The sequence below is a fragment of the Syngnathus floridae genome, chromosome 5 (genome assembly GCF_059516105.1).
Source record: "Syngnathus floridae isolate MCC-2025c chromosome 5, RoL_Sflo_1.0, whole genome shotgun sequence".
NCBI classification, from domain to species: domain Eukaryota; kingdom Metazoa; phylum Chordata; class Actinopteri; order Syngnathiformes; family Syngnathidae; genus Syngnathus; species Syngnathus floridae.
In genome coordinates this window covers 11,099,399-11,127,217 of record NC_142417.1, presented here as the reverse complement: position 1 = coordinate 11,127,217, position 27,819 = coordinate 11,099,399, and the positions used below count along the sequence as shown (strand labels likewise).

The following is a 27,819-nucleotide window of genomic DNA, read 5'->3' as shown; positions in this document are numbered from 1 at the left end:
AGAGGTTTTTTAGAGTCAAAGTTGCAGTACTGTAACAAAAAATCATCAAAAGTATTTCCACAATACCCCCCTGACCATTTGTTTTGTGTGAACCTTTTGCTTTGCTCTTGAATGTCATTCTGTGACGCTTGTGCAGCTTCAGGTAGAAGCTCCAAAATATTTTAGCCACATAAAATTAAACCAGAGAGAGGTATTACTGTACATATAATATACTCAGTTTACAGTAATAACATGGATGAGACACAGTGAGCTGGTTAAAAAAAAATCAAAACTATGTTATTCCCATTTGTTTGTGAAACAAAGCTTTTTACATGGCACTGGATGTCTCAGTGTCAGTGTACTGTAGCCCGTAAATTACTGAATATTTGGTCACTGTTACTGCTAGTCTTTTTATTCACAATTTTGTCTGTGAGACTGTAGGAAAAGGCATGCCGTGCATCAGAGCTGACATGTTATAATATTTGAATGATTTTCTTTAAGAGCTGACTCAGTTGATGTGTCACTGCATTGAAGTATGGGCGTCTGGGGTAAAGGCTCAGCGCCTCAGAGCTCTGCTTGCTCGTTCTGCACACTGCATGATGAACTTTGTGATGGAAATATATTTCTGCTAGAACATGCAGACCCCTGAGAGCTGTCTGTTTGTTGTGCGCTTTGGTCCCTCGGAGGCAACCAAATGTCAAAATCTCAGCCAACTTAAAAATACCCACATTAATTAAATATTAATTGGATTCATATTTTTTTTAACATTTCACTATATTCACGTTTTACAAAAAGGCGTTATTGTCAAATACATTTGAATCTAAACATTGTACATGGCCAGCTTTTAAAACAGTAATGCATCTTATGTTTTCTCTTTTATCACTTAATGACGATCCTTTTGTCCACAGTATGGTCCCATCATGTTGAAGGAAACCAGAGGATGTTATAGCACAATGCTTCGCTCTGTGCTGAAGTTGTAGTGGAACTGCATGAGGAGGAAATATACGATATTAGTGAACACATATTGCTCCAGAGAACAAGTGGTTCAATGCACTTTGACACTCAAATCCGATTAGCAGACAATTATTTCGACTATTTTGAGTTAATAGCATGAGCATTTCATTCAGATGAAACACGACAGTAAGGAGTGTGCATATATACACATGTTTTTGTTCATTTCAACAGTACAATATTCAGAAGCGAGAACGGGAGGGGGAAAAAAGTTTTACTGCCCTCTTCTGGTATATATATATATATATATATATATATATATATATATATATATATATATATATATATATATATATATATATATATATATATATAAAATCATTTAATTTAATTATTTTTTTAGTGGGTAGATCTTTGTGACTTGGTCATTTTCAAAAGTAGCTCGCGAGCTGAAAATGTTTGGGCACCTCTGCTCTACTACATGTCTCCCAACATTTTACTGAGCCATGCTGTATTTCCACTACAGACAACCTAATAAAAATGTCACAAAAATAGGCCTATACAACATGAATGATCTCGATTCCTACAAATTTACCTATAAAATGGGCCTGAAAGTTGATGATACACTTGCCGGGGGAGTCATTCAAATGTATGTAATTGAATAGTAAAAGTAATACAATTGTAAGTGCATTTACATGTTCTGCCTTTATGTATATGTCAATGTCAATAAATGATCAATTTCAGGCCAGTTAAGTAAAATTGGATATTTTCCCGCGGCACAGTAGAATTTATCTCATGCTACAGCACAGTGATTGAGAATCACTGCCCTTTAAAGGTCATGATATTAAGTACTATAGCTCTTTAGGTCAGAGTGGGGCTTTGCATTGAATGTCAAAATGATTCTATACTTTATTGCCCAACTCTAAACGACTGATTAAAAAAATACACATAACACAAAACACACAAACTCCTATTTAATATGTAAAATATAAAAACTAAAATGTCAATCTGAAACATGCTGCAAGGTGTTTGAACGTGTCTCTGAACAATGTGACCTTTCCCCAAATTGTTGTACTACTGTAACAAAACACAAGAGAGCGCTGTAAGATCACTAGACTAAATGCTCCAAGCCTAACAAAAGCAAACGCACGCATTTTATCAATTGAATTGCAGGTTCTCCCTGTCTAAATACCTCCGATTTTGATTTTCATCCACTTGACGGATCCCCCAAAACCTGTCACATATCACAACCCGGTTAGCGGCGTCATTCAGGCCTCCACCGCGCGAGAATTCAGTTTCAACTGCTGGCACATCAAATAAATAATTCCAGTAGAAATGTATGTAGGCTATGTATGTATCCCATGTATTCAGATGTGGGTGAGTCTGTGTGGATGATGGATGGGGGAATGGGGTGTTATCGGGGCGAGCATGTATCAATGTCTGCCAGTTTTACACATGGGCTGACAGGACAGTGACACACTAGAACATGGGCGGCAGTCGCCCAGACGAGCCCAGCTTCATTTCCTGTTCCTGCTCCACTGCCAAAAATATGTGACATGTTGTCTTCATTAATTCCACCTCTATTTGGAGCGCACCCTCTCACACCACGCGCACACTGTCTACCTCAGTGCTTTTGCACTCTTCTATGCTAGCACACATAGGAAGAAACTACACGTTCCCAAAGCAACGCTGAAAGGCCATCATGCATAGGTGCTAATGAAAATCCTGTCATGTGTGCACACACATTTCTGCATCTTCACACACTCCCTCCCTAAACTAAAATCATTAAGCCGGCCACCGCCGACATTTTTCAGTGGAGCATACTACATAAAGACGTCACTTTAAATTGTGTACTAATTAACACTTAAAAAGACACAAATTAGATATGCGTGGCTAAGAGCAATTATAATATCCGCAAGTTTTGCCAGTTAATTGGGAACCGAAAAGAACGCCTAATTGCTGGAACCAACATCATTTTAGACGTATAGCTTGAGTGATGCCTGTTAGGAAATGGACCTATCTACATTTGCGGCTGCAGCATTCCAAAGTAAGAGAGCACATTACTCTCGAGCATCAATATTTTCGTAGGGGTTACAATCAGAGGCAATTAGAGGCAAAGTGCCACTTGTTTCAAAGGATGTCATACGTACAAGGAGTAACAACTTTTGGATGAGAAAAGAAGACAGTTGCAGTGTTTTTTTTCTTTCCAATCAAATACCGTATAATCTTCTCAAAAGCCTAAGAACACGCCAACAGTTAAATGAGCCAACTTCTCTGATGCCAGAAAACAAGTGCAGAGTTTAAGTTGGTTGAAATGAAGCAAATGCACATTAATGTTTGATAATCATCACAACTACCTATTCGGGCATTAAAAATATTAATTAATTTTATGGCGCATAATGGATTTTAGTAAAACATTAAGAGTGAAAACGGTTTGGATTTTTAAGGCAATGATTCAAAGAAGTATTGTTTGGCCTTGTTGAAGGTCTGTGTTCCTCTGATGCTATTCTAGTTTCCTATGAAAAGCACAGCTTGTGTTATGTTTTGTAAAAAGTCTCGCTAATTATATTTCTCTCCTGCTTCTGTAGATATCATCCTGGGATAATAACAAGGGGAAGCTAGAAGTAAAAATAACACAATTGTGAGGGATGCTTCCACTTGCAAACTAATTATCAAGCTAAGCTGCGACTTCATCCTCATCAGCTAGGCCACGCCATTAATCTTGTGCTGTCGTCCACTTCACTAAATCCAGCGTGTTACACTATCTCACATTTACTTCATCAGCTCCAGTGCGGCTGTAATTAATGATTTCTCATGCCCTTCCCTTCCCCAGCTCAGCTCACCATGTGTCCGCCTGCTAATCACACCCGCTGAACAGAAAAGAAGGAGGCGAGGGAGCGACGAGTAGTGGAAGAAGAGGAGAAAACGGATAGGATGAGCAACCTGGTTGGGCTCACACGCTCACAGCGCGCATACATACGCACGCACACGCTTAATGCCTACTTTGACAGTGAGCTTCAATCAGATGACCGTATGACAGCATGGCGACTGTGATTTGGATAGTTTGTGACAGAAGACAGAGGCAGAGTGCAGAACAGACACCTGGTTTGATGAGGGAGTGTTTGCTCCGTATCACATCTCAAACCCAACAGCACCTGTTCTTTTACAGTGGTCTGTCACTTCCTGGCACTTCACATACCACAGCACCGTGCTAATGAGAGAGAAGGGAGTGGGGGGGCTCTCCCTCCATTTAAAGCACACCCATGTACTGCACTATACAACACACACAGGCTACAGTGTGGAGAGGAAATGGAGCATGTTCTCCACACAAGCTCATGTTTTCCGGAGCCCTGCAAGAAGATCAAAACCTCAAGAACCTACAGCTTTCCGAGAGAAGCTTGATTGAACTGTTTGGGAGAAGAATTGGGGAATAAAAGTCAAGGGCTTTGGAACAGTAGACAAAGCTTTTAAGAGGGAATGGCTGCCTAGCCAGGGCATGCTTTTATTCAATTGGGGCTTAGTGGAGCCAACAGGGTCTCGCTGTCTCAGACACTTAATTACAAGCCCAAGACTGTTTGCTTTGCATTCTGGGCCAGCGGCGGCAGCTGCAGCCGAGCGTTGCAGCCTCTACTCACTTCCTCCTCGATCTCTGCCAGGGATTTGATCGTAATGCCCATTAAATTGACTTGCTGCATCTGAAATCAAAAGCATGGAGAGGAGGGAGAAGAGAAGAGGGGGGGAACACAAGGAACATGGCGGTTAGGCTCATGGCTAAGTAAGCATGCTTAAAATCTTTAATCCTCTCCCTCTGTGTCAATACGAACCGGCTATGGTGACAACCGCCGCCAGCCAGCCAAATGGACTGCATTGAGCCAGCGCTGCCTGAGTGCATGCATTCATCACTCAGGGTAAGGGGAAGGTAAGCAGATGAAGCAGATGAAGGGATAAGAGAAGAAAGAAACAGGAAAGAGAGCGGTATGGATTAAAAGAATTGAAAAGACAGTGGTAGAATGGCGGGAGAGTAGAAATAAGAGAAAAATAAAAGATAATCTAGAAATTAAGAAAGTAGGAGGTTGCAGGAATGGAAATTGCAGAGGAGAGGGATGATGGGGAGAGGAGAAAGAGAGGGAATGAGTCAGAAAATCAGATGAAACAAATGTTTGCATTTGCGTGTATATGTCTGTATGAATTGAAAGAGAGTTGCTTGATGCAAAAACAAATTTAGTCATGTGAAGAATAAGTTCAGCCTGTGTCAATGTGACCGACATGGCAAGGGTTACACCAAATGAATGGATGGATTTGAAGGTAAAATTGTAATAAAATGGGTGGTTACAAAATAAAACTGTCACGACGGTAGTCTTCCTCTGGACTTCAAACTGTGCCTTGGCTATGGCTGTGGTTACAATGATTTTTACGAGAAAAAATTAGCATGATATTACCTCTTTTGATGTTTCATAGAATCGCTGAGCAACCCCAAAGGGCACACCGTCCATGGCTGTAAAAAAGTAAAGAAAAAAGTACTTTTAAAATGTGACTTTATAGACCAAAATTGACCATTTTTTTCCCTTTATTTTGAAAGTTTGAACAAAAGTACATGTGGCATAATGAAGCAACAAAGCTATCAACATCTCCAGGCCCCCCGACACCTCCCCTCCTACCCATCTATGGAGACAAGATGAAAGCCTTTTCTTATTCTTTGCTTCTCTCCTCCAACCCAGCCCTTCCCAACCCTCTTCCACTTTAATTACTCTTGATTATTCCTGATTTTGTCTTGTCAGAGAGATGTTCACCTCACAAACAAAGACACACTTACACCCGGCACAGAAAATTTGAAAGAAGAAAGACAAAACGCTGGATATGAAATTTGCATGAAAATGAGCCTCAGCGTTCAGCCCACAAAAAAAGGTAGATTGAAATGAGGACTTGCCAAAAGCACGGTGGTATAATTAGCATTTGACCAAACAAACGAGCTTCAACAGAGCTATAATTAAGCAGGCCTGTAATTAAGTGTATGCCCTTTATCATAATGATCGTGGTTAAAATGGTGTGATGGCTGCCAGTTGATTATTAATGGTGTAACCCAATACTGCCTGTATCCTGCACTGGAATCAAGGTGTCACCACTGTCAGGCTAGAGTGCAGGTCTTTGTTTATAAGAAAAACATTAGGGCACAAATTAACACGAGGTGACAAGAGATACAAAGCCTCTCGGTTCAGACTGAAGAAAAAACTGCAGCTGCTTGGCCTCATTAAAATGAATAAATAAATAAAATAAAAATAAGACAACTAAAAATCTAGAGCTACGACACTTGATGCAAAGTGCTTTGACAGGGGCCCCAAATATCAGCAGGCGAAGTGTCCAACTGGTGTTTTAAAGGCGCTCGGCACAGATTAATTAATTTTCAAGTGTAAAGTGAAGCTGCTCCTGATTAAGGGTTTTGCGGTTCTTTATAGGAAATTCCAAAATGTTGCCTCCCTTTGGCGGGCTCGACTGGGGAAATTTCAATCCTTCTTGGAGCAAAATAAAAAAACTCACAATTTAGGACTAGCAAAATAAAATATATTGAGAAAAAGCAAGCGCATTGGATAAGAATAGTGTACAAAAAGAAAAAAGTAAATAAACAAAATAAAATAATATAAGCACATACCTCAAAAACTGAACCGTGACATAACGGAGGTTTGCTGTAATAGCTGTAGTCTGCTACGTAATGGTTTTAGCAACGTTTAGTGAATATTTTGCAAGTCGAGTCAAATCTATTTATATAGCCCTTCATCACAGAAACATTTCAGAGGGCTTCAAATAATTTATTTTTTGTTTGTTTTGTCTTATTACAATATTTAAAGTATTTGGAATTATTGGCCAGAAATTTTTTACAGTAAAAAAATACCATTACTAATATCAGTATTGGTGTAGATGAAATTGCAAGAAAAAGTGTCGATACTGTATGGGATACAAAAAGTGCGTTATCACCAACCCCTTGTAGATATGATTACTTGTTTAAGTTAATAAAAAGAAAGATAAAAAAACAGAGAAAACACATTCACTACTGCTGTCACTGAGAGAGGAGAGAGGGAGGGAATACATTTGAATCAATAGGCGGCCATGGAGTACTGAGATTGCAGCGGCTGATGGATCTGTGTGGCGTGGACAGATGGCTGCACGGCACTGAAGGCCAGGGACTTTCCTTATTACATTTAAACTGGGTCTCACTTTGTATTCCACCACCATCCATACTAGTAGGGCTATCTTACATCCAGATGAATGAAAAGGTGCTGAAGATGACTTGGTGTTAAGAAATGGATATCTGCGCCACGGCAGAATCCAACACAAAGGGCAAAAGTAATGTAAATACAATCTTCTGGTCAGGAACTCCATTATAAAGCATGTTGGAGCTGCTCAAAATGCTATGGTCCATTACCTTATGCGTGTCACAGTATGGAGGGATTGGGTAGTTACTTGGCATGTGGAGTATGTGAGAGCAGTCAATAGGAAAATGTCACCTCAGATTTTTGGTGCGGTGACTGTGATGATGGTGATGATCATGGCAGTGAGCAGAGAGGTGGCGTTAAGTAAGGAGGACCCCATGGCTTGAGTGATTGTAGTGTAAAGAACGGAGTCAGCACAGGCCCCGTGTGGATCATTGCCTTATTAATGGCTCCGTCAGGTGCGATGAGCAATGGCTGCATTGTCATCTCCAATCCCTGGGCACAGATGAATGGCTGTTTCAGGGCGGGAAGGGCTCCCTCCAACGCCAGGTTGAGCACTAATCCCTCACCCCTCCGTTGTAGGATGCACTGTCGCCCAGGACTTTCGCAACGCACCATTGGCTTTCCAGGGCTCCGGTAGACACATATACGCACACACACTTTGTAGTGTTGCACCCAGAGACTGACTGATGGGAAAATATGCGTGCTTGATTGTGCATGACCCATATTACCCTGACCACATCTTACGGGTAAAGCTCCAGGAATGTTGATGAACTTTTATTTTACACTTCACTAATCCAACACAACTGCATTGATCTCTGTCTCGTAGCGTTTCCAGGGGGATTCTGATTTGACCCTGAATTGGATGAAAAAGGATCTGTTTTTTTGGGTGGGGGGTTGATTTTTGTTCTTATGATCCAAGACCAGAATAAAAAAAGACTCAAAATGTTACGGTAGGGGTTTCATATGTTCTGCGACCACCCTTAAAACTCAAAACATTTGTATCTCAAATCATCTTTCCCCATTGATATGTATAGAAAAGCCATTAATCAGTTCCAGCTCTTCAAAAAGCAACCCAGAAATTTGGCGTTTTAGTCAGAAAAAAAGACATTATATTATGCTGGCTAAAGACATACAATCATGACATTGAATAGAATTACAAATATTTCGTCACATTTTCTTCTTCATTGTGCTACTCCTTCTGGTGTGCACACCTTGGCCACCTGGAGGACATATGGCTTTACCACGATGCAGAGTTTCTTAAATAGGAAATGTACATATAACATTGTCCTAGTTGTACCAAAGTACTGTGAGCAGCCTATAGGCTGCATATAAGTTTTGGCGAAAGTAAAAAAAAAACCTTTCAATGTAATACAATGAGTGTCCTATGAAGTGTTAGCTTGACATGCGTGTTATATGAGACAAATTTACAAGTAAAGCTGCTCAGAAATTCTATATTTATTTTATTCAAACAATGTGACGCACCCTGCTTTCCATGTGTAGCCTGGCTAGACAATGCACTACCTCTCATGTCACTGTGACTCTCAAATTGAGGGGGATTCTTTATGCAGACCACAGAAATGCTATTCTAGTTGCAGAGTATACGGCTCTCTGTCACCTCTGCAGATAATGGTGAGTAGAAGCCAAGTAAGCTGGAGGAGGACCCCCCTATGCCCACTCACAGCCCTTAGCCGCATTCTGACATGAGAAATAGTGCCCAGGCCTGACAGCATCTCGGAGACATATTGTAGTTTATTTTGTCGCCCGGGCATGCCATCTGTGCCATTCCAATGGAGGGTGTGGGCTCAGGCTGCTGAGAGAGCGAGAGGGTGCCAGGCTGCGGGTCCCTCAGTAGCTCCGTAGCCACGGCAGGTCATTAGTCAAATTGCCTAATGAGAGAGAATACAAATGGCCTTCTACCCTGACAGGAGGAATTTTGGAGGTGTCAGAGCTCCTGACCCATGCTACGAGAACAGATGATAGCTAGTTGCTATTTTCAGATTCTTTTAATGACTCCATGGCTCAATCAAATCCATTATTTTTATTGTATCGCTCCACTGTTTTCCTCTTGTCAGTATAGAAGGGCATTTTAGAGGCGGAAAAGTCTCTAAAATGGGAACTATATCTTCTGAGTGAATTATTCATTTCATTTAATATTATTTATATGTTCACTGGGGCATCAGCTCACATATGAGAATGCATATGGTTACTGTCTAATTAATCAATTCCTTTCTTTTCTTTTGTTTTTAAGTTTGTGGGGCTTTTCGGACATATTTTAAAGAATAGTAATCGACAAAAGCCTTTTGTCTATTAGGATGATTACACACAATGTTGCACTTTAAGGTTTAATAAAGAGAAAACTTTTTTGGCAATTATTTTGAACATTTTATTATTGTAATTATAATAAAATACCTCAGTAAATATGCAGTCATCCTCAGCACTTTAGTTACAAATTCAATATGCTATATTAGAAATCAATTTTCTACTTGAGAGGTGTAAGAAACTTAGTGTAGAATGGCCCACTTACCGCTCCATCTTAGACACACATTTCTAAAAAACGGGATGTAGGAAGGGAGCCAGGAGGCAGTCCCAGATGGACTCTGGCCCATCAATCTTCCAGAAAGTGGGCAGAGCCTATGTTGAGTTTAATGCTCAGAGGATGAGGTAAGTTTGGAAACTCGAAAACCGCAGCACTAATGGTGTTTGAATTTAAAAAGAGTGAAATACGCTAATTTTCATGGAACAAAAGTAGAACAAAACCCTTTTAATCATTTTTCAATCTGGGTGATCTCTTGTCCCTGGCTCGCTGTTGTGAAACTAAACGGACTACCAGACTTTAATCAGCAATCAGCAACACTGTGTCTTTTCCGACACTGCCAAGGCACCGCACCGATCCCCAGCTGTGGCCGCTGGTAAATGTGCAGCTGAATGTCTGTATAAATGGGCAGCGCCTCTCTGGACAAGTGTTAAAGCTGGCAGAGGGCTGACACTAAATTGCATGTGCCGGATGGGACACAGCAGACGGCACAATTACACAAATCCCCTCTTAATTAGCACTTCTGCGGGCAAACTAACCAGTAATGATGCAAGGAATGTGTCGGGCTCCAGAAAGCCTAACAAGAAAGGCCTACCTTTGGTGAACACTCATGTGGTTATGGTTCCCCTGAATGAGTGACTGATGTGTGAGTCCTTTTGATCAGTGCAGCTACTTGGGTTAGCCTGCTCTCCACAACCCTGAGCCCTCAGTGAGCAACTTGCCCTCTGTACTGTGGAACAGCGGGACCCACATGCTTGTGGTTGGCGTTATTAAGTTCTCCATGCTCACAGTACCAGGCAATGTAAAGTGGCATCTCATGCAGTGAGTAATGAACGGTGCCAGAGTGGAAGCAGGAGGGATGACAGCCAAAGAGGCCTCCTTGGCAGCCACTAACCTGGGCACGCACCAATTTATCATTTCTCAACGCCGATCCACAAATGTAGTTCTGCCATTTGTCATTAATTATGCTAATAACAACAGGATTTTTCTCCAGTATAAAACGGCAACACAAATTATTAATATCGAAACACAATTGGGTTTACTTATTGCTCTGTTCACTGAAAATGGTAAAACCGAGAACAGAAAACTCCGACAGGTATTGCCGTGCCTTTACGGTACGAATAAAATTGTAAAATTGTTTGAACTTCTTAACAGCAAACTTTTACACCTGCCGGAGAGGTTTTCAGCATAACTTCTGAGATTCTCAGTTGCCTTTTTTCCAGAGCGATTTCATCCCTATGTTCTCGTTGTGCTTCCAAAATCGCATCAATGTATTAGAAAATCATTCATTACAAACTTAACAAGTCAGCAGAGCCATTAAAAGATTTAATGGCATATTTGATCATAAATCTTCTTAAACTATATTTAATGACTGGACTTTGTGAAATATTTTTATCAAGTTCTAATTAGATGTGTGATAACAAACCCCGCTGTACATGAGGCAAATGAGGCAGCCATGACAGGCCCATCCATTGAGGCTGTCCACGTCTGGACACCGGAACTAATGGAGCTCTGCTTCTATCTCAGGCATAGATAGAAAGCAATGAGGGATGAGCCTCGGGACTCCAGTAAGGTCCGCAAACCTTACAGGCATTTAACAGTTAAAGGGGACCAAAATGTTTGAGCCCCTGGTCCCTTACTCATAAATGAGCAACTTAAAAAAAAAAATAATAATAATAAGATTCACACATGATTGGTGCACAAATTCTTATTGGTGAGATCAGATTAAAATCATTTGGGTTTTTTTGTCATTAAATGTAGTTAGCCTAAATGTTCATAATTTTTCAAGATTAAAATGGGGATGGATTAATTAAAAAAAAATACTGAACTACGATTTTACATTTTACAATACATTTTAAACATTAAAAAACATTAAACAGACAAACAGAGAGCAAAGTACTGTGTCTTTTTTTCTTCTGACGACTGTCGTAAGGTACTTAAAAAATCACGTATATTAGACCTCACAAAACGAGATGCTTAGTGATGACAATATGAAGAATATATAAAGTAAATTAGATGCTAAACTCCATTTTAACAAAAGCTTCGGACAACACATTATCATTTTATTGTGTAAAATCTCATCCATGATTTTAACTATAGTGTTGTGCGCAAATAATTATTAGATGCAAGTGCTATTGTCCTACAGAATGACTCTCTGCTTTGCCTTTTGCTGACCAGGAAAATTAAGAGGCAAAACTTGGATTTTAAGAGCACTCTTTTCATGTCTTGATGTAAGCTCTGGCATTACTTCAAACACCAAGATTGATTTCATAGAAATCCTATTCCATCGAAACGAAAAGCGCAGCAGTAAATCTGCCCATACCTCCCCCATAACACTTCCATAAATGATTCATTCAGTTCAGTTTAACTGACGCAAAACAGAATGTCAGTGAGCTGTGGCTGCCCGTGTCGTGTTGCAAGTGGAATACAATCCCGTGCAGAAAAAAAGGCGACAAAAGACACAGAAGAGAATGACATTCACTAATAAGAGCTTTTCTGGCACGAGCTAGAGGTTGTATTTTATTTAATTCCTCAATTTAGATAACTGTGTTATTCTAAAATATTGGCCCGGCAGTATATGCAATCTATCGCCGTGTGAGAGAAGGACTCAAATGATCGCCTCCCCCTCACAGCCTGGCTCAGACCCACACAGCAAAAATAAGATGGAACTTTTGTTTGAAACCTGATGAGAAACCTCTTAGTGAAAGAGCTACGCCAAAATAATCTTTTTTCTCCAAGTTAGTCAATCAAGCAATGGTGTAGTTTGGGGGGGAAAGAAAAGAAAGGAAGTAATTTTGCTTAATCAGTGAGCACCATCTGGAACAATTAACCAAATTCCACAGAACTCAGAGGATCAGTCATATTGACTTATTAAAGATCCAGAATTATACAAGTTATAAATCCTTGGAAAAACGAAGCCTACGCCTGCCTGTCATGACTATTTTAACTTCAAATACAGTGGAATATTTGATAAAGCTGAAAAGAGGAGATTAATATATGCAAATTATGTTGAGCATTTAAAAGCCCCCACCACCACCACCCCAACAACTGTCTTGCTTTTTTCCTGTCTCTTATTACAGGCCTTTATGTTTTATTCATACACCAACTTACCTGTCATTCCATAAGCTGTAATATTACGAGGGTATTATTAAACAGCATAAAGTGGAGCTTTAATTGGAAAGCGCCATTGCATTTTTCCAATTATTTGCGGCAAATTAAATGAAGATGCGCACACTTTAATAAGAATTCTAATATTGTTTCCTGAGACTCAGAAATCACTGACACGCTGTCAAGATATTTTGCAAACCCAAGTTAATTTTGAGCTTTCTATTTTTTCTCTTCCTCTTCCTCTGAAGGATGAATTGTCTTATGTCTGTTAATTGAACTTCCTCTAATGGATCGGGAAATAATTGCACTCCATATTACTCTAGATGAGGGCCAATGTCAGGATTTATTTTTGATTAATAAGACAGATATGCAAATTTATGACTTTCCATGAGATTCACTTTTTTTTGTAAACGCGGTGGATGTTTGCTGAACACTGCAGCAGACGTACTTTCTCTACGTTGTCTAAGTTTTATACACTTCATTTTTGGTTGAATTTATTATTCTTTGACAGTTGGATTGTTTCGTTACATACAATTTTCCATCATAACAGACCTAATTGGGAAGGTAAGGATCAAAGTGATGTGAGCACAGGAAAGCACACAGTTGCTATGAAAACTTGATAACTCCTCAAATTAACTTGATCTGTCAAGTGAAAGGGGGTAAAGAAGTGAATGCGAAGAGGTTTTAATATTCTGGTAATAAATGTCAAGGCACCTGCACATCACATCTGTACATAATGTGACTGCTGATGACACATTTCCCAGACATGTTACCTCTCCTCCCCTCAACTTGCTTTTCTTTCGTGTGTTGGGGTTTTTGTTTAGTTGGGAAGTGACGGAGGGTTTAATCAAGAAAGCAGGCAATTCATCAATCCTAAAGAAGGCGCCTGTACGAGGCTGACAGAGCGCACATGGTTTTAGAGCAACTCGAACCTGGCCAGCTGTCAGCCTGCACATACAGACTCCCACGCGCCTACACACACACGCACACACGCACGCACGCACACACACATAGAAGAGCTACCATCACACTAACAGTTAAGAATTAAATAGGTTGTTGTCTAGAAGGTCACACAAGGTCTGAAGGCAATCTCATTGTTAATGAAGCTAATTTTTTTTAGTCACATTTTGATGCTGTGAGACAAACAAAAGATGTGCTGCTTCTTTTTGTCCAAAGATAAATGACGGTTGTGGTGAAGCGTATGCACAGTTTGTGCTAGTTCTTCACTGTCATTCACATCCATTTGAAACTTGCTCTATTTCTTCTCATTCTGAAGCCACACAATTTAGAGCTTATTCGGCTTAACTTGCATTCACATCATGACTTATTCCAATATTCATTTTATGATCAATTAAACTGGATTGTAGGTTTGCTTTGTCACCTGGGATGGGTGCATAGCTTCCCCATGAACCATGATGATCGAAATAATTTGGGTCAAAAATTGACAGATGATTTATTTTGAATTTATGAGAATAAATATTTCTTGTTGCAATTTATATTTTATGAAAATATCCGAATGAGGTTTGGTAAAAGTAACAAAAGCTCGGGTGTGCCTGTGCATGAATAGCAGGAGGAATCCTCACCACATGGTGTCTCTCTCCAGCTAGATAAAAACCTGCCTGCTTCATTCACCTCGTCTTCACACACTTTTCAGGCTGGAGCGCAGATTCCAGTCGGAGGTTCCTGTATCGCTTCGACTCTGCCTCTAAAATGTAATAGTCTCACCCGGGTTGAATTCCTAATGTCTCTTTGTCAAATATTGGAATGCAGGGTAAATAATATTTATGTAATGGATTTTTTTTTATATAATAATTATTTTTTTCAATTGAATCATTATTATTTTTTACATATGTTAAAGTTTCTTAGTTGCAGATCAACAATGTAAAAAAGAAGACAGCCTTATCGCGTAAATGCAGCGTTGTTTTTATGCCATTGGTGTTGCTGACTTAACAATAATGGGTTTCTGGTTTGGTTTATCTTAATAAATCCTAAATGACACAGCTACTGTACAAAGAAACTGGGAACGGGGGCAGGAGTGGGCTTATTGTTATAGTGGTACTCTCCGTTACTCCACATTCAATTATTGCTACTACGACTGTAGTTGTGCATTGACCTTATGAAAATATTAGAAAGTTTGCACATAGCATTTGTGCAAAAATATTTTCACACAGTACATATGTATAACAACGTTCCTTTTTCACTTTATATATCACTATATTTTTTTATAAATTGATTCTCTTGTTAGCTGCTGGTCTGAGTTTCCATATCAAAGTGTCTTTGTGGCGGGGACTACAGTGACAGTAGAATGGTTTATGTAAGTTTGAGAGGCTTTACCTGTCATGGTGACGCTGCCACAGTTTTGGGGCTCATAGGTTGGCCTGCTGATGGTCGTCCTGCTGTCAGAGAGAAAGAAAGAATACCATTCTTCAGCTTTGGCGAATGCCATAATAAAATATATTCCTATAGCCTTTATTGGTTTGTAGGTTTATATGGAGCAGAAATATTAAAGTGTCTCAGTCTAAAAGACAGACCCAAGCTGCAAAATCAAAGTTTGAGTCTAAATGGGGAAACTAAGGCAAAAGTTTAACCCACATCAGTTGCCTGCGGGCTTGCACAGACCTTCAATAGGGCTTTAGAGCAGGATCTTGTTAAGTCTGGAGGAGCCAGGGGATTCCATTATTCAAGGGAAGTCTGCTTTTACCGTTTCATGGCCTTGTATTACAGAAAACAGCACTGAATGCACTTTGTGGGCAGTTGAAGTTAACAAACCATATAAGATTGAAATCCTCATCAATCAAGCTATCACAAATTACACCCCCTGCTTCACCCCTACGGATCAATAAATCCACAGCTAGTGAGGAGGAGAAAAAAAAAACTGCTTCAAGAGAGCTGCAAAACATGACGTGCCTCCGAGGTAGCTAAAGAATACGGCAGCTATAAAACAAACAATCTCATAATGATGACGCAAAGTAGTCAGTTATATCATTAAAGTGGGAATTGCTATGATTAGAATGCACACACATTGGACGTGATGCAAGATCAGGTTAGTAAGATTCTGTAGAAGTCACTGTTGTGCTATAAAAATAAGGAGAATGTGGAGACATATGATACAGAGTTGTTTGTTTGTTAATTTACTTTATACATTCTTTGTACATAAAACACATGATCTATTTGTGGATAGCAGCATTCTTATGCTAGTTGGGTGGGGTATCACATTTAAATTCTTCAGGTGAAAGGCGGAGCTGTACACATATTGCTCCTCTGGAAGACTTATCTTCACCAAAGAGAAAAATAAATTGAATAATTTCTATCAAGGGCAATAAAACAAGACTTCTGACTGCCTTTAAGTGGCATTCATGAGTTGAAACTCACAACTCAGATTTCTTTGCAATGAAGGGGTCAACCACCCCTCCACCACCACCACCTTCATTTACATTAGCATTTGGCCATGTTGAATGCAGAGCAATGGTGAATTTTTAAAAGGTTGGCATCAATCTTGTGGGGACAATTGCCATATTCGTTGCAGATGTCTTTACCTTGCAAAGGTTGATTCCGTTGCTGAAAGGAAAGCTGCACATCTGTCAAATCACACAGAGATTCAGCACACCGATGAGGTGGTGGTGAAAGGTTTAAATGTGTTTTTTTTTTTGTTTAGGAGTCGGTGTTTGATTTAGTCAGTCAATACCCAGCGACATCATGAGAAACTAAAAGAGAAGTGGGAAATGGGGGCAGTTAGCTTTACATTTGAAAATGAAGACATTGCACTCGCCATGGAAAAATTCACGTGTTCACACGGAGATTTTCTAAAACAAATCTCGAGGGTTGCCTTTGCCATCTGCTTGCATCGCAAGGCCGTCTCAATCCAAATTGGAATATTCTAAATACAATTTTAGGTGCACTGGAGAGACCGGCATATGGCAAATCAATTAGACAACTAATGGCCAAAACAAAAACATGGCAAGTACATTTAGTAATCAACAACAGAGTCGGGACTTGTATTATGGTAGCCACTAGAGTTTTGACAACGATTAATCCTCATTTCAGTCAAAGAGAGCCATATTGACATATATTCCTAATTAATTAGAAAATTCAATTATAGTGTAGTTCCTCATCAAATTATAGTAAAACCGGGAACACAGCCTGGAAGATTTACCCAATTACAACACCGATCGGGAGACTTCTGCTCCCACGAAATATGTCCGAGCGAGAATCATTTTAGCGCTACCGCAGCTGTTAAGTGCACTTCAGTATTTTTGCAGTTGCCATTTAAATATTTTGTACAATGTTCTTCATGTTGCTGTATTGTCAATGTCAGATAAATAAGGGAGGAGAAAAGAGTGGCCACAGAGGTGGTGTAGTCGGCAGAAAGGCAAGATGATGAAGGAAGTGGCATCAGACACAAAGCAGAAAGCGCTTGTTTTGACACACATCCAGCCTCTCCTGTGAAAACATTTCCACACCTTCCTCTATGACGTGACAGTGCTGCTTCATAGGTGCTGCTGTCTCAGCCGTCATTATCCTCCTTTAAGCTCAGTGTTAGAGGCTGCAAAGAGGCGCTCTCAAAATCTGGTGGCTGAGCGATCTTCACCAATCATTCAATCAATTATCCCTGGCACTGTTCAGAAACCATTGCATTGATCTGAGTCACTTCTCTCAACTTTTCAGAAAGTAACAAAGTAATGCCAAAAATTAAATGGGAATGAATTTCAACAGCTTTGATACATTTCGGTCAAGAAACACAGACACACAGTCATGGTGTCGTTTTCTCTCAACGGTATGGTGTATTAGGTAGTCTTGACTAATCAGCATGCAACACAAGCTGATAGAATATCCTGCTGAAGTGCTACAATGTGAGTGTCACAGGCAGAAGGCAGCCAGATCCAGATGTATTGAGATGCCAATTCTGACAGGGATGGTTCTTAAAGTGTCATGTTTTGCTATGGAAAGAAAGGGGATATTCTGCCTTGACATTTATATCACACTAGAATTTGATTTAAAAGGTGTCTGTGTACACAGGGCTAAAATTGTAACAGAAACGTCCAAAAATGTAATCCAAGTGAAATAGAATCAATTGTAATATCCGGACAAGGCTAATTTGCGCAATCAGTGACTACCGGGGTCAGATATAAGCCTTACCAATGGCAGTTTTATCAGGAGAACAAATGGAAATGTGATCATAAGAATGATGAGTGAAAGAGGATGGAGGGCATCTTTACTGGGTACATTTCAAGGTTGCTTGCATAGTGAGGCCAGTGGCTGGCACTTGTGATTTTCACACAAACTGCAAAATTTGTGGGAAGGAAAAAAAATACAAGTGGTAGAGGATATTTCAAATGCTCATCGTATTACCGTCACACTTAAGGTGGATAATGGGGCAATATGAGAATCATTATTAGTCTAATAAAAAGGCAAAAAAGGACTGGATTTCTTTTTCTGCTCTCTGTTCAAACAATTCTTATTTAGGTATTTACTTTTTTAATAAAATGAGTCAAATGATTTTCTTATTGTATGAATTAGTTTTCATATTAGAGAGCTTATATCCACAAAATGTTCAGGGGAAACAAATATATATTTTTTTATTTTTTACTAACTTGATCCAAACTTCCAAAAAGTGCAATGTATCCAGATTATCAGTACTAGCGCTACTCATGAAAAAAATGCCTTTTGAAATGTAGCCACAGTTGTGAATACATTACTCGCAATAAACAAATTGCTCCTGCATTTGTACAGCGGTAAGCTCAACAGCTTTGCATCCTAAACATTTTAGTGGCTCAATATGGTGTAACAGCCTGAGCCAATAAGAACTAACTGTTGCAGTTCATCCTTCATTTCACTTCAGCTTCCTGTACTAATTGGTGAGATATAAAATATCAGTAAAAAATGGAACAACCCAGCATTGATGCATATAAAGGCCTGGCGAAGCTTAACACCATTAAAACATAATTGATAGCTTGAGGCTGATTAACATTTGAGAGGAATGATCACAAGCCTACAAAATGATCCTGAAAATAAAAAATGATGGTTCACCATTTAAAAGGTTTTGTGCTCATTGTTGAGAGCCCTAATTGAAGAGGCACTATGAAATTTTGTAAGCAGGCAGTAAACCTGTTGCTGAATATCAATAAAGTAGAGAATACTTTATGGAACAATGCTGTCGAGTCACACTGTCTTCGACAATCAATGACTCGAGTAGTAGTTATGAATAAATCTCTGTCAGTACTCATAATCTGTGATTTTCAAATGACTGCAAACATATTTGTAATTGCATGTTAGGATGTTTTCTCTACATGCTATTGCACATATGCCTGATAAATAGTCAAAGGAGTTTGGCGACAGTCCTGTTCTCATGTGTCAGTGAATTATGGATGGAATTACTCACAAAAGAAAACTGAGCGTGCAGAATGAATTTGAATGTTAATCCAAAAGCGGCAGCCTCTGATCTCAGCAGGCATCGGAGGGGGTGTGAGTTGCTTGAAGGGGCAATTCATCCCAACCTCTGATCCTCACCAATTTGAAAGTGGGCTTCAAAAGAGCAGAGAATGACAAGGTAAGCGTTGTAAAGGCACACAGACGCCTGCTCAGTGACTCTGAATTTGTGGCCTTTTATTCACTTTACTTATTTCTTCTCATTTAAATATATGGCCATGTGAACAGTCTCTGACACTGTGAAGCTTTTATGTGGCTTTTACTCAGCTCGGCAAATGATAGCAAAGCAAAAAGCCTCATGCTCTGGCAAACATACCAGAATTCTCTGCCAAGCTCACTGTGACAGGGTCTCAGCTGTTTATTTAAAATTTGCAGTGGAAATCCCCAGGTCTTCATTGCGATAAATAATTGAGCTTATCTGCCTTGGAGCTCACTGTGAAGCCTGAGGCAGAGGATGCTCCAGCAGCATGAGCAGAGAGCCGACACGCACACTCCAGCATGCCAAAGATCTTGGCGTGCTCCTCCCTTCCTCTGCAGCTGTTGCTCCTTCTTCAGGCTACTTCTCCTGCTGTTTGTGTGCACAACACTGCTGTTGCCCAAGTCAGAGAGTGGCCTGTTACTCTGCCTTCTGGGAACTCCACAACTAGTAGATGCTTAGCCCTCAATCAAGGCATGTTGCCCTTCATCAAGTGGACTCTCACTAATATTGTGTTCAGCTACCTTTCTTTGGAACTGTTCATGTGTACCGCAGAATATATGACAAAATGATGACAAAAAAAACAACAATGACCATGAAATAATAATTCAACAAGAAGGCAAAAAAATCACATGGACACTAATTGCACAAAATATTACCTCTCAGTGTCAGAAGGGGCACCACTCTTAACTTTGCTGGATCTCTGTTGAGATGATTGCAGATGAGGAACCTCTCCCATTCGATACCATAACCCCATGTTATTGATCTCACTGCAAAATAATGGGGACATTATGTGCAGAGCAAATTCTCAAATCTTGCTGCAGATGTAGCATCATTACATCATTATTACGTATCATTTTGACGGTGAGCTGAAATTTCAAACTTGGCCATTGCCACTCCTGTAAATTTATGAGCCAACTCCAGCCACTGGCCAGAGTACAGTAGGCATTTCCTTACACCTTTCTGATCGTTTTCTACTGGCCAGTTTACTCCAACAGTAATGACAGCGATGTGGTGGAACTGGTGGGAATTTCAGGAATATGTATAGGACCATGGTCAAAGTTGCATAAAATACTTCATGATTTTCCAACTCAATTTCATCTACTGCACACAATGCATGCAGAAGCATAGGCAGCTCAAGTAGTGATGAACAACCAATAGTTTACAGTTAAAATTCATTTCAAGATAGCTTCAGCCAAAACAGGAGATTATACATGATCATTCTACAGTAATAATAACTAATAATTCTAATTACTTAATTAATAATAATTGCACAATTAATGAATTCAGTAATAATTAATAACTCTAATTACTGCATAAAAATAAAGTAAATCTACTCCTTGTACACAATTTCATTTTCACGCAAGTTATGATGCTTTCAGCTGCATGCCATTTCATTTTCGCATTTTTATTTTTTTTACCGATTTACATTGGTCAGCAACGTACCCCATGCTGGTGTAGTGGACAAGATGCTGTTTGGATTTGGCAATGATCTGGAAGTCAAATACAGCCGTATCCGCAGCTGCACGTGGGCTCACTTTCACGCAAAGTCTCCTTTTCTTCATGGCAGGCTCCTCTGATCAGGGCGACAAAGCATCAGGCAGAAATTATTATCATATAGGCATTCAGTTTTTCAACCCCAAAACAACTCAAGGTGGTTCCCTTCTCCTCAAACTCCTTTCGAACTAAATAGTTGACTCACTTTTGGCCTGTAGTTGTTGAGAGACATTGGCTTCAATCAAATTAACAATTTCACATTGGCACATAATCCATGTGAACACAATTAAACAAAACACTACTATGATCATTTATATTATTTCAGAGCTAAGAAGCAACAGAATACTCTTCCACGACAGGTATTTAAACTGGTTCCGTCTGAAAAGAAACGCATAGGTTATCCCACATGTACAGTACATTAAACATAGATCCACACAAAGTAATTAAATATTAAATTACATCATAGACAAACAGAACTTAATGTCTTTTCTTCTTTCTCACAAAAATGCCATCCTGTATATTGCTTCTGTGTTCGTCTCATTTATTTCCCCAGCAACACCGTGAGTGCAGCATAAATGGAGCGATAATAAAAATAATAAACAAGCTGTCCTTGCTCCGCTCACCAAAATATTATTACATTTCCAAGGCATGGATGGTGAAGGGGAAATACATAGCACTCAAAAAGCACTAAAGCATTGGGGAATGCATTTCATTAATATTAGATAACCCCCATGCACTCGTCCTCTTCCCAAATAAATACATAAATAAATAAGGCCCTCATAAAGAAAAGCACAGCTCCAGCTTAGATAAACAATGACTCGTGATTCTCTTGTGTTGTACCTCTGGGGCAAAATGTTTATTTTATTCCCACAGTCTACCATAAACTAAGGTAACCTGCACCCATAAAACATTCACAATCTCAAGCAAAGCGACCCCCTCTATTTGAGCTGGTCAGAGAGTAAGAAGGGGAAACTAGGCTGGGGTCTGCATTGTCTATTTGCTTACTTGTGTCCAATGTTTCTTGTATTGCAATGAAGCCCTCTGGCAATGCGTCCTTAATGTCGATCAACTTTACATCCACAACAACATCAGGGCCCTGTAAGAGACAGAATCAAAAGTCAGTGATGCAAAAGTCAGCCTTCATAATGATGCAGGGCCAGGAATTGAAAAGGTTGGTTTATTTTGGGGAGAAAATGTCACAGTCAGCGGTATCCTTTCCCCCCCCCAAATGTTTGTTTGTGTTTTATTTATGTTTTAGCCATTAGCTGTGCAATATATGGGTCGAAAAGAGAAAGTGGATGCTGGTCTGAGAGCATTCGGGCACTGTGTCATCTGACATTTTCAAGCATGACTCTTCCATGACTCCTTAACATTTTCATTTTTGGGCATAATAAATTGCAATAATACACCACTGCAGAAGAAAGTAGGCTGAACCAAGCGTGACTTGATGGCTGGATTCCTCTGCTGTAGTTGCCTGACAGTCATTGCCATTAGAGATATTTTTATTCATAGTTTTTACACTGACTTAAGGAGGAATATGGATGAACGTTATTACTATGCATGGGAGCCTTTTTTGTATTTGCCTCTTTTGCTGAGGATTTTTTCCTCCCATCAGGACGTGACAAACGGGGTTTGTCTAGTTTCAACCAGAGTATGATAAATCACAAACTATTTACTTCCCACCCATATAATTCAAGGGATAATTTTACAGAATCTGTTTTTGTCATAGACAATTATAGTGGGGGCTCCTTTGACTGGCAGACAAAATAGCCTTGGTTGATAGCTCTGTCGTGTTTTATTTGTGTCAAAGTCTTTAAAACAACACGGACACACATTTTAAGATAATAAAACAGGAACAAGGGCAGGGCTATTTGTATGCTATACACTAGCCAGCAGTCCAGATTGAACTTGGGTATGAGGCAGCTGCTGCCACGTTGTCTGGATGTTAGAGGACATTCTGCAAATAAAAGAATCCTGTCAAAACAGTAAATATGTAGATTTTGTAGAAAATCTTTCATACTTTACAAATCCAATGAGCACTAAACTTGTCCAACCTACCAAATATACGTATGATTTTTGGTTGTGATTAGCAAAAACATTAATTCCTGTTCAGTAATCATATCATCATTATTTTCTTTACAGATACACTTTTGAATGAATAATGATGAATAGTTAACGAGCAATACTTTAGCTCATTGTTATGTCCTCAATAAGAAAACAAGACCAAGGGGACCAATGACACGAAACACAATTGCAATGCGGTAGTGTACATTTTGAATATGCATGCAAATAAATGATATGGAAAAAAATAAATAAGAGTTGAAATAAGAGTAATCAGAGTGCAAAGCATGTTAAAACATTCTTGCTATACAACTCTCCTAAAGTAACATACAGACAAACAAACAAAATTCTGATTGCACAAAGAAAGTGATACTTTACATTTCACCACTTACAGGTTTTCTGGTGAAACAGAGGTAGCGCGTGACCTTGGATTTGAATAAGCCGTCCTTCCACAGGTCGGCATCTGAGCCATCTGTTGTTTGTGCTACCTACATTGGAAAAAAAAAAAAAACAAGGAGAGAGAAAAAAAAATCAGGAGGTGGGATAAAGTTAATGTATGTATGCCATGAGCATGTTGCTATTGTCTCTGCCTTGCATACTGTCCTTAATTAATGCTTGCCTGCACTAGGGCTCCATCTCATTAGAGCCCTGCATGGGTAAAGGAGTCTTAGCCTCCAAAAAGCTGGCTAAAAATATCATCCCTTGGGAGTAGGCTGATTAAAGATGCCCTGACAACAATCCGCTCTAATAAGGAAACCATACTTCTGTGTGCTTCCATAGCAAAATAAGGATTATATATGTCTATCTTTTAAAATGTAGTAACCCCTTAGTGAGGTACAGGTAAGATAAGAAAACAGCGCCTTCAAATTTGCCTGCTCTAAACCTTTTTGTGGATGCGTCCTAGTATTTAATGAGACAAATATTCTGACAGTAAACTGCTGAGGATAGAATGCAGTTTTACGAGTGTGCAGAAATGAGGCTACACCCCAATAAAGGAGCATCTTGTCCTTGTATAATAGGCTCATTCATAGTTATAAAAGATTGACGCATGCAGTAAGAATAATAGATTGCATCATATTGACAGCGTTTGGGCGCCACAAGTCAAGCTCAAGGTCCTAAACAACATCGCCGTGTGTTGTGCAGAATAAAATATAACCTGCAGACTCCTCTATCGTTGAAGCAAATATGCTTGGTTGAGGCGTCATGTTCCATTGGCTACAATGTGAGAATCACCTAAATAACTGCCAGGGTTATTTTTTAAAGGGATCCTTTACAAAGAAGAGTCAATCTAATGAGGTTCATTCAAATGAAGAAGTCATAGATCTCTGCACCCACCCACACGCATTACCCCCCTTGACAATAATGATGAATGACCCCGGTGACTGGGTGGGGGAATCGTGGCACAGGGAGATTCATGCAAAACCACCGCAGAGAAGATGGGATGAGAGGGGGGCGACTTGATGCAGGGAGCAGAAATAGTGAGGTGAGAAAGACAGAGCGAGCATTAGATGAGCAGCGAGCTCTTTCCTGGCTGGGCGTCACCAACAGCACTTCAACTAAAAGTCCCAGAAGGAGCCTATACATCACAGACCCTTCCTCTTTTTTACAAGACAAGCCGTCTTGGCCACTTTTTCCAGGTCAGTAGTCACAGCATTCTGTCAGCATAACCAAAGGTCTAGTTTTGTGAAACCCAAAGTCAAGTTGAAGAGTAATGAGGGCACGGTCCTCTTAGGAGGCACCTCAGGCATCATCCTGCCAACAGGCGGGGGCAGCTCGAGAACGACACAGCTTGAATGTGAAAGGCCAACTGCTTAGCCATGACAGAAACAATGCGTAGTGGTTCTCCAATACTTTCTTATAGCTGCTCTTTGTACCTACAAAGTGCTCAGTCAATAAAGTATCATTTGTGATGTCAAAGGTGTCACTGAAGTCTCTTGATTTTGAAAAGCAATAACTGTATCAACTGCAAAATCCCTAAATTTCAAGAACACAGATGAGACATGTAAACATGCTGAATTTTTTAATGAACAATCCCAGGAGACTGACATAAACAGCATTGAGACGCACAGCTAGACATAAAAGTGCACTTAGTATCACACTTCTTTTTCTCAGTAATGTATGTCATGATGCGGGGGTCACCCAGTCGTCAGACTCAGACGCCACAGTTGAATAAAGTGGTGACCCACTTGTGTTACTAAAACTCTGGTTAAATGGTAAGCTCATTGGTATGCAATGGTAAGCAAATGGTTTGATTTCATTTATTTGAATTCATACTGTTGTGTGTTTTATACAAAATGTGTATTTTATGAGCAAATCTAAAAATAAAGATGTTATGCTTAACTGGGATATATGATGTTGATCTTTAATGTATTAGGAGAACTCGTGACATCGGTACTTAGTATCAATATCAGTATCGGCGACTACTCAAGAGTTGGGAACTCGCATTGGTATCGGTCTGAAAAATAAGTTGTATCGATCATGCCTACATAAGATGGTTGCCATTATGCAGTTGCCACCAGAAGTTTAAGGAAGAAATTGCAGCTCATTTTTTCAAAAGCTGCAATTACAGTTGTACAGTAATGTTTATGGAGGCTTTTTGTATGACATGTCCTGAAATGAGCGATTGAATATATTGATATGGAAAACAGATGGATATCATTCAAGGACAATTCATAGAGAGGATTAAACCGAGTGTATGTTGTGCTGACGCTCTTGAGAAGAGATGAAATAGGATATACTGATTCTCAAAACTATTTATCATAGTTGCATATTCTTCATTAAATACTGACATGAAGTTTGTCTTTCTTAGCCCTGATGTCCCGGCAAATGCAAAATCAATGTTTACGCCTCTTGAAATAAATGCAAATTTTAGTAATGAGTTCATGAGAGTAACAAGTCAAATACTTGCAAATTTGAAATGCACCCCTATCCCCTTTGGAACCCTTGCAGAGAGTCAAAGTACGACTGAGTGTGCGAATGGTCTTTGATGTTGGGTGGCTGCTCATACTTGAGCAACGCTGCGGATCCCAGCGGAACAGTGTTTGATCTCGGCTTGTGCTCTCTTGTGTTGGAGCGATCTGCTGAAGTTCAGAGATGAGAACACACAGCGCACCAAAGAATCAGAGTGCAAAAGAGTTAATCAGCTCTTTGATTTTCTGCATAAAGAGTAAACTGGTAACAGTGGTACGCAGTGGGGTTTACAAAAGGAGGCTTGCATGGAGAGCTAAAAGAATATGCACAAATCATACAATATAAGAAAAAACATGTAAAATCCATAGATACGCTGCACTGGACTATACGCTTATTAAGCTTGTGCAAAAAGTAACGGTTCATAGTCCGGAAAATACAGTAAATGTTATTTCCCCCTGGATTTTATGTCTTCATCAATTGCTTTCAGCATTGTACATTGGAAGAAAACCACTTGGGTAAGGTGCAGTTCTGTTCATAAAGCAAGGTCAATTAAAATATGCTTGGATTAGTTTGCGAACTTTACTTGACCAGAGGTCAGTTACTTACAACAAAGTAGTCATCTGGAACATTGCTGCGCGAAGAAAGGACTCCGACTGCAGTGATAGGGTCTGTTGGCATCTGGTCATTTTCCATGATAATGTTCTGATGGAAACAGGAGGAAATCAGACACTTTCTATATTTTCTCTTCACATATAGAGACTTGGGATTAAATATTTGCTTCATACAAAAAAATTGGCACAACAACAAAAGCACAAGTAGACTGACAGTTGCACAAATTGAGGTTTGCATCATTAAGCTTCATTAGGCCGTGAATGGACAATGCTCCTCCTGGCTGAAAGGTCCAGAAAGCCACAGTATCGACTTCTGAATGAGGCTTATTGGGATGTAAAAGAAAACGCATCCTTCTAACAGAGGATCAAACGACAACTTAGACCAAAACAGCGTTTGGAGACTACCCAATTACTTCAACAAGTCACAAATTAGACCGAGCAATCACATATTTTCAAGGAAGTCCCATCAATTGCTATCTATCCCTGTCTAAGGGAATTTTGGCCTAATGGGTATGCAAGCCTTTTACAGGGTAAGTGGCTTTGCAAAGGTTTCTGATGCAACTTTATTCAATTAGGTTTAAAGCATTGTTGTACTAACTGACAAAGTTAGTGCATTCAATCTTGATGTTTACAAAATCTATCCCAATTACCTTGATCAAATTAAATGATTCACTCCAGAAACAGCTGTCCCCTAACAAATGTTAGATTGCTGCCGTTATTCAAATGAAACAGGTTGGCGAATTGACTAATTGAAAGACAGATCTCTTTGTAACATGAATTTGAGTCTGAGACTCAGAACCTTGACTCTTTAGATGTGCTTCTGAAGGGCTAACCGAGCTTCCCAGAAGAGAAGCATATTGGCAATAGCATGAAATTAATTTGAAACAAACTTGTAAGTTATTGTACAGTGAGACAAAGTATGTGCAACTAAAAATATTGACTGACTGACATTGTAACTGATTGGACGATTTCTGCAATGGATTGTTGGTTAACTGTGAGGCGAAATGGAGGCAAAATGTAATGCATTTAAACTGCCCTTTCAAGGCTGTGTCTAACCAGACCAGTTGACCGTTTGTGTCCAAAAAGAAGACATTGTATTGATGTTACACTCTCCTAAATGATTTAAGCTGCTGTTCTTGAAGATTTCATTTCATTTTATTCTACATATATAATTCTATGTGGAATATTCAGATACAGTACTTATATAAGGTCGCTCTTACTGTATGAAGTGTCGAAGCTCAGTAAAAGGGCCGTTAAAATATGCTCCGGAATTGTGTTCTTCGTCCCCTCAGTGCTGTCTCTTTGGACTTTGTACCTTCAACCTGCAGGAACTCAACT

General features: G+C 39.6%; 1 protein-coding gene across 8 annotated transcripts; it reads right to left on the bottom strand.

The window, feature by feature from the left end:
* Positions 1 to 375: 375 nt before the first annotated feature.
* Positions 376 to 27,819, bottom strand: LOC148398133 (multivesicular body subunit 12B-like). 8 transcript variants are annotated; one of them, XR_015858575.1, is made up of 12 exons: positions 27,702 to 27,819; positions 26,477 to 26,572; positions 23,353 to 23,448; positions 21,905 to 21,995; positions 20,849 to 20,978; positions 20,062 to 20,172; positions 16,317 to 16,358; positions 15,115 to 15,176; positions 5,370 to 5,425; positions 4,755 to 4,980; positions 4,566 to 4,625; positions 376 to 964 (listed from the first exon to the last, which is right to left on the bottom strand). XR_015858575.1 is itself a non-coding variant. In XM_088375958.1 (11 exons), exons 2-11 carry the CDS (start codon positions 26,561 to 26,563, stop codon positions 923 to 925), a joined length of 777 nt encoding a protein of 258 aa, XP_088232084.1. In that variant the 5' UTR covers positions 26,564 to 26,572; positions 27,702 to 27,819; the 3' UTR covers positions 376 to 922. The 8 variants fall into 8 exon arrangements, 4 of the variants coding, with proteins under 4 accessions (XP_088232084.1, XP_088232085.1, XP_088232086.1 ...); XR_015858576.1 differs by having other exon boundaries at positions 15,115 to 15,173; XR_015858577.1 differs by lacking the exon at positions 16,317 to 16,358.